General features: G+C 40.7%; 1 protein-coding gene across 1 annotated transcript; it reads left to right on the top strand.

Moving 5' to 3' along the window:
• Window positions 1–7,198: 7,198 nt before the first annotated feature.
• LOC100671229 (olfactory receptor 52M1-like) lies at window positions 7,199–8,184 on the top strand. The gene has a single exon (XM_003421535.3). It carries the CDS (start codon window positions 7,240–7,242, stop codon window positions 8,182–8,184), a length of 945 nt encoding a protein of 314 aa, XP_003421583.2. The 5' UTR covers window positions 7,199–7,239.
• Window positions 8,185–8,388: the final 204 nt, after the last annotated feature.

The following is an 8,388-nucleotide window of genomic DNA, read 5'->3' as shown; positions in this document are numbered from 1 at the left end:
GACTGTTTTATCTGAGATTCCCGAGGGGCGGATAGCCTGTGTGCTTTGGCTGGGTTGAGATTGCCCCGGCCTTCAGGCCTGCGTCCTGTGCATGTGCTGTCTCAGAAGCCGTGGTCAGTTCCTCTGCTCCCAGTCCAAAGCCCAGTGCCACAGTTCCCCAGCTGGGATGCTGCATTCCCGGCTCCAAAACCAGTCACTGCCTCCCGGTGGCTTCTCCTCCTGTCAGCCGCACCACTGTGCTGCCTGTGTGCACTGGCTGGGCTTCCCCCAAGGTCACTTCAGGGGACTAGGGCTGTGTCCCGTGTTTGCACTGTCTCAGGATGCCGTGCTCAGCTCCCCTGTGCCCAGTCCAAAACCCAGCGCCAAGGTTTCCTGACTGGGATGCTGGCTCCAGGCTCCGAAAATGGTCGCTGCTTCCCCGTGGTTGCTCGTTCATTCTCTTGTTATCCCCGTTAGTGGGCAGCCTGCTTGCACTGGCTGAGTCTCTACAGAGGTTACCCCAGGGGGCTAGGGGTTAGGGCTGTGTCCCGTGCCTGCCCTGCCTCAGCAAGCTGCTATCAGCCCCGCCACTCGGCATCAGGGAACCGCTAGGGCTCAAGGCTGTGAAGTGGGTCACGGGCTCCAGAAGTGGTCGCTGGTTCAGGGTGCAGCTTTTCTCTCACCTGTCACTCAGGTCAACTCTTCAGATCTGTGTTTGATGGTCAGCGTTCATAGATTGTCATGTATGTGATTGATTCACTTGTTTTTCCGAGTCTTTGTTGCTAGAGGGATCCGAGGTAGCATCTACCTAGTCAGCCATCTTGGCCCCTCCTCTCAAGTTAGTTTTACTTTGATTCAAAACTTAAACAGACATCATGTGAGGGGAACTAGAGACTAATATCTACTATGAGTATCATGATAATTAATTTTATGATAACTGCCTAGGCTATGGTGTCCATTTGTTTGGTCAAAACTAGTCTAGATGTTCCTATGGCATATTTACATGTGGTTATCTTTTAAATCAGCTGGTCTTAAATAAAGCAGATTATGTTTCAAAATGTAAGGGCCTCATCCAATCACTTAAAGGTTTTAAGAGCAGAATTGGTTTCAGACTATAAATGCACGTTCTGCCAGAATTCCTTTTTCTCCTCCACCACAAAATTAAGACCGCCAAAATTTCCATCCTATCACCTGATCTACCAGTTTTGGACTTACTAGATTCCTCAATACATGATCCAGCTCCTCAAAAATAAATCAATAATTTCTCTTTCTCTATGTCTTTATATATATATGCATGAAAAGCTCTTACAACGCAACTACAAAAAGAAAAGTAACTTCATTAAAAAGTTGTGAAAGGATTTGAATAGACATTCTTTTAAAGATGCATAAAGGTCCAATAAGGACATGAAAAGATAGGCAATGTCATTGTCATTACAGAAACACAAATCAAAACTCCAATGAGATAACGACTTAACATCCTCTGATGACTAAAATAAATAAATAGACAATAAGAAATGTCACTGAAAGTGTAGAGAAATTGGAGTGCTCATACACTACTGGTGGGGATGTAAAATTGCTCAACAAATCTGGAAAACAATGTGACAATTCCTCAAAACGTTAAAGACAGTGTTAACATACAACCTAACAATTCAACTCCTAGGTATATACACAAAATAATTGAAAACGTATGTCCATGCAAAACTTGTACACAAGTGTTCGTTGCAGCATTGCATTGTTGTTGTTGTTAGGTGCCACTGAGTCAGTTCTGACTCACAGCGACACTATGCACAACAGAACGAAACACTAACCGGTCCTGAGTCCTTCTCACAATTGTTGTTATGCTTGAGCCCATTGTTGCAGCCAGTGTGTCAATCCACCTAGTTGAGGGTCTTCCTCTTTCCACTGACCCTGTACTCTGCCAAGCATGATGTCCTTCTCCAGGGGCTGATCCTTGGAGACAATATGTTCAAAGTATGTATGTATTATTATTATTACATAATAGCAAAAAAAAAAAAAAAAAAACAGAAACAATCTAAAGGTCTGTGAACTGATGAGTCAAGGCAAGTTACTATCCCTGAAATTATGTAGATTATCGATCATCGCCAAGTATACAAAACATTCTCCCTTCTGCCAATGATTCCATAGGGACCTACTTGTGTCAGATGTTATTCTTGCTTATCCCATGAGATTATCTTTTTGAAGCTGCTACATATAGAAGCTACATATTTGGTTTTCTTCTTGGCCCTGAATTGGTTCTTGTTTGAGCTAGTTAGGATTGTTACAAAAGTAGAGAAAGATGGAAAGAAAAAAGCTAACCTGAGCCATCCGAGTAAGCTTGGAAAGATATGAGACAATTGGTTCCTCCAAACACCATCTTTTTAATTTCTAAATTACCTAAATTCAAGGGAGGAGATATCAACCTTTAAACAGAAGCAATCAACATTTCTCATTTTCCATGGATGAAGTGAAGAAAGAACTAGATTTTAAGAGGCAACAACCTTTTTTAAGGATATCATAGAAAAAAAAAGTGAGGCTTAATTCTCCTTTTGATCATACTTCATATTCTGTATAAATATAAAAGGAACAAAAATATGGATACCTCATGACCTCTGGACTCAACTGAAGGTTGGCATTTTCAGGGGATGGCATCACAGAGATTTCATGTGTGGTTTTATAAGAAAAGTGCTTTGGAAGCCAGTGTGTGTTTTTGTGAGTGTACGCATTTTTCAGTTCTGCTCTTGAATGCTCTGCATTGTATTTATGCATCCAATATATTACTGAGAACCTAGTGTGTAACAGTCACTAATCCAGAAATCAGGTTTAAAAATCTCTGTGGGATTGCTTGTATATGTGTGTGAGGACCCTTATTTACCCATAGAATCTCAACTTACGTGAATATTTTTTGTATTCTTTGAGTTTCAATTACACTACTCATCTTCCTCCCTCCATTTTCAATTCTTGCCATATAAATTACTTGTTTGCAGTGATTTTGTTTTTTTACTAAGCTAAACCATGTAAAAATCCACCTCTGCATTGTTCAAGAGTTTTTCACTGTAGTAAATTACAGGGTCTAGTAAAAAGTCTAGAAAATATTTTTTTAGTTAATGATATTTGGAGAAGATAAATAGATTTACAACATGTTGGTATAGCTCTGTATATGTTCTTATGAGTCCAGGTTATAAGGATTTGTTTGACATGTAAAGATAGTCTCCTCAAGAGCTGATGGCAGCTCAAGGTCACTTATTTGACATGGAATGGGGAAAACAGAAGGCTAATAACCAAGGGATTCTCTCCAACAAAGAACTGGTACTGAGCTAAATTTTTTCCTCTTCTGTGACCTTTCCATCCCTTACCTCATACTCATCCATTTTATCTCAGGCCTTCTCTGACTTGGAGATTAGACTCTATACTGGAAGTATGGGAAGCAGTATAAAGGAATCTGTTTTACCCAGTAACTGATATCTTAGACATGCTTAGGTCAATTTACCAGTCCAGAAAAGGAACCACTCTGGATGTGTTAGAATGTGGGTTTTTGGATACACAAAAAAGGTCTAACCACACAGTGAAAAGACCTAAGTTTGAAACATTGATAATGGGAGGGTAATGAAGGGCTTAAGGTTAAAAAATGCATTACCCTTAATAATATCTTTGAAAAATATTGATTCAAAACAACACATAGCATGTACCTGTTAAAGGGTACATGATAGAAAAGACTAAAAAAAAAAAAAAATCAGTATCGTAATCAGATTAAACATATATACAGCGTGGCCAAAGAGAAGGGATAGAATTCATTTCATAAGTCACTCCAAGAACCTCAATACCAGGTCCAACTGTACAAATATTCCAACAGATCTCACAGTGTTAATTACTGCAGACCAACAAAAATACTAGTTATCCAAATATCATATGTGACTCCTGAAACTTGGTTACCTGGGGTTTTAGCATTCTTACTCTTAAATCAGGAGACAGAGACTGTTAATTTCTATTTCCTAAATGATTTAGCATCAGCTATACAACCTTCTACTTAAACAAGTGTCCTTTCTTTAACTCCCTGAGAGTTTCACAAGGCCTTTGCTTGAGCAATTGCAGTAATGGAAAATTCACTCACTTAAGAGAAACACCAACTGATAGCTCAAAGAGAAAGCACCTCAAAAGTTCTGTTCCATCCAAAACAGTTTCTGATTGCCACTGTCAGGAAAGCAACCCATGGAGAGAAGTTTAAACCCAAGGTGCCTTTGGATGGGACTCCTCTGCTCTGAGGAGTAATTTTCTGCATCATCCACCTTAGGGAATCTTAAGGATATTCTCCTCAGCTTCAGTTTATCAGGAATTTTAAATCCTTGGTGTTAATATTTACTGTGCACCTGTTCTTTTTTTTTTAATCATTTTCATCAGTGGATTAGGGATTGTCGTAAAATAGTTGATGTCTTAGAAACAGAGCTTTCAAAAAACTACTGTTTGGGAGAGGACAGAAAGGAAAAACATAGACAGTATTATGTGATAAATGATATAATACAGGACATACAATTTTATATACATATACATAAAATACATAATATGGCAAGTCATGGGATTGTTATTTATAACAGATATAAAACCCATATAGTTGATGCTAAATTAGATTAGGATGTCCTGATGAAAGAAAGTGAACTAGAGATGTCCACGATATTAGACAGATAATTGTTGTTGTAATGTACATTTCTCCATATCAGGCAGATGAAAAAGTGATGACATGGGGAAAATGTTAATGTGTAGAAATTGGCATCATCTCATGTCACTTTCTCTCTTCCTTACTGTTATGGATTAAATCATGTATCAAAGACAATTCTGGAGGGGGCTCAGAAGGAAGTGAGAAGAACTGTAACACTGGACACAGTACAGATGGTGAGAAGCAGAAGCAGAGAAACGGCAGCAGCAGAACCAGGAAACCTGCTGAAGATGGCACAGGAGCTGACTCACAAAGGAAGAGAGCTGAGTGCCTTTGGGCAATATGCTTCCTAACAGAGTGTAGTGCTTCCAGGCTCTTATTAGTGGAGCTAGGCATGTTGACCCATGGAGCAGAGTGAGAGAGCTGAGTTCCTTCCAGCTAAGGTTTAAATGGCAGAGTGGGGTGCCTTCTGGCACATATTGGTAGAGCTAAAGAGATTTGTAACATTTGCCTGAGCATGGCAGAGGCTGAGTCTGCCCAAGAGGTCCAAGAGGCCAAGGACCTGAGGGGCAGAGGAGCCAAGGAACCAGGAAGCTGAAGCTGAAGTAGCACAGGAAGCAGAGCTACCTCAGTCTCAAAGGGGAGGGACACAACTTCTGAGATCTCAAAGGGTGGAATCATAGCCTGCTGGGTCTCAAAGGATGGAGCCAATGCCTCTTAGTTTTCAAAGAGTCAGATCTTCACCAGCTCAGTTCTGGAGAGTGGGGCTGCCATTCACGAGTGCAGGAGGATGGGGCCAGATCTGTTGCCCAAAGCTGAGGGGGCAGGGCTGCTGTGGCCAAGGGGCAGAAAACTGACCCTACTAGGGCTGAGAGTGTGGGGTTGCCACTCAGATGGACTAGAAGAATAGGGCCATCCAAATCTGAGGGAGCAAAATTGCTGTCCCAGTGGGTTGGAAGACAGAGCTGAAGCCCAGGACTGAGGGGCCTCCACCAAAAGTCTAGGGAGCATGACCAACATCCAGAATCTGGAGAGCATACCACTGCCTAGATGGTCTCAAAGAACAGAGGATTATTTTCAAGATTTTAGAACTAATGTAAATTGTTTTGCTGGGTTTTTGGCTTACTTAATGCCCATTATTCCTTTTTTTCCCCCTTAAATTTCTCCCAGTTGGAAATGTCCACCTTGTGCCTGTTCTATCATTGTATTATGGAAACAGAAAACTTGTATTCTAGATTTCACAGATGAAGAGGAATTTTGCAGAAGATGAGATTTGGGACTTGGACTTTAAGATTTTTGGGATGATATGATGGGGTGAATGCGTTTTACATGTGGCAAGGACATGAATTTTGGAGGGGGCAAAGGGTGGAATGTTTAGATTGAATCATGCCCTCCCAAAATATGTGTCTACTTAGCTAGACTATGATTCCTAGTATTATGTGGTTGTCCTCCATTTTGTGATTTGATGTAATTATTCTATGTATTTTAAATCCTAACCTCTATGATGTTAATGTGGTAGTATTATAGGAAGTTATGTTAATGAGACAGATCACAATCTACAAGTTTAGATTGTATTTTGAGTCAATCTCTTTTGATATATAAAAGGCAGAAGCAAACCTCCAACCACCAAGAAAGAAAAATCAAGAGGGAAACATCCTTTAGACCCGGGATCCCTGCACTGACAACCCCCTATTTCCAGGGGTAGATTGATGTTAAGACACATGGAAATCTCTAAGGAATGCAGGGCCCACTCATGTTGAAAGGAGACAAGGACCTTTCCCTAGGGACAACAGAGAGAGAAAGACTTTCCCTAGAGCTGGCACCTTGAATTCAGATTTCTAGCCTCCTAAACTGTGGGTGGGAGAATAAATTTCTGTTTGATAATGTCATACAATTGTGGTATTTCTGTTGTAGCAGCTCTAGATAACTAAGGTACTTACAAAAGTCCAGAAACAGTTTTTCTTGTCTGTTCCTTTTTGTCCCTTACCCATAGCAATTTTGTTGTTGTTGATGCTATTTTTACCTCCAGATATCTGTATCACAGGCTGTAAACTGTTTAAACTCCATCATAAAAGAACAAGCCTAAATGTGGCATTCTCATCACCCAACTTAATGCTCTCACACACTAGTCACTATTTATCATATTATGCTACATTACTTTTTATGGAGAGAGTAAAATTCATGAGAAAAATATTCGATCTGTCCATTTCTTCATTACCAGTGTTTACAACATTGTTTATTACACATTAACTACCTGATAACTATTTTTAAATTAAGTACAAGTATGACAATAGAGGGAATCCTTTTACTGGCAAAGGACATGGTAAATGATATGGTCCCTATGACAATATAAAATGATACATGGATTATCTTTCTGTATTTCTGACCACAATAATTCAGTATGTTGTTACTGATTTTATTAATCTGGTCTTTTTTACTTCTGTACTCCAGATTATGAATTTGAATTGTTTTTATCAACAGAAAATCAAGAGTCCACCTGAACAAGATTTCTGTGTTTTTCAGCATCTATTTGTGATCATCTTGGCATAGCAACTTTACCTTCAGCACCTTCAGCACCACCTATAGGAAGCAAAGGAAGAAAAAAAAAAATCATGCCACCCCTCAACACTTCTCGTCCCTCTCCTATGACTTTTTTCCTATTGGGAATCCCAGGACTAGAGCACCTCCATGCCTGGATTGGAATTCCCTTTTGCTCAATGTATGTGGTGGCTGTGGTGGGGAATGTGACCATCTTGGCTGTGGTGAGGGCAGAGCGAAGCCTCCATGAGCCGATGTTTCTCTTTCTGTGCATGCTATCCGTCACTGACCTAGTCCTCTCCACCTCTACACTGCCCCGCATGCTCTGTCTCTTCTGGCTCAGAGCTCATGACATCGCCTTTGATGCTTGTCTGACCCAAATGTTCTTCATCCATAGTTTTACTACCATGGAATCAGGCTTCTTCTTGGCCATGGCCATTGACCGTTATGTGGCCATCTGTGACCCGCTGCGCCATACCACCATCCTCACCCACACTCGCATTGCCATAATGGGTATAATTGTAGTGATGCGTGGTGTAGCCTTCTTTTCCCCACACCCCATTCTGCTCAAGCAGCTACCCTACTGTAGAACACGAATCATTGCTCACACCTACTGTGAGTTCATGGCTGTAGTGAAGCTAGCGTGCATGGACACAGGGGCAACCAAGCATTATAGTCTCAGTGTGGCTTCCATCATTGGGTCATGTGATGCCATTCTTATTGCTGTATCCTATGCCTTCATCCTCTGCTCTGTATTCCGCCTGCCATCCAGAGAAGCCGGCTTTAAGGCTTTGGGCACGTGTGGTTCCCATGTCTGTGTCATTCTTGTCTTCTATTCCACAGCTGGTTTTTCCATTTTTACTCACCGTTTTGGAAAAAATGTGCCTGCATGCATTCATATTTTTATTGCCAATACGTACCTTTTGGTGCCCCCTTTCCTCAACCCCATTGTGTATGGAGTAAGGACCAAGAAGATACGGGAAAATGTTCTTAGAGTCCTAAGGGTCAAAGTTGCCTGATTTTGTTGGATCAGTAATACAGGTGGTTCAAGGATAATTTGACGTAAAAAAGATAAATGAATAACTGTTCTCACTTCCCTAATCTGAATTGCAATTAGTACCTGAAATTTCTGTTATTCACCAGATGTCTGTAATTCCTAGAATTTTAAATCAGCCAAAGTTTCAGGTATTTTTGTAAATATTAGGGCAGAGATTGTTAGTCTC

This window comes from Loxodonta africana, chromosome 7, assembly GCF_030014295.1.
Source record: "Loxodonta africana isolate mLoxAfr1 chromosome 7, mLoxAfr1.hap2, whole genome shotgun sequence".
Taxonomy (NCBI): domain Eukaryota; kingdom Metazoa; phylum Chordata; class Mammalia; order Proboscidea; family Elephantidae; genus Loxodonta; species Loxodonta africana.
This window is presented reverse-complemented; position numbering and strand designations above follow the sequence as displayed.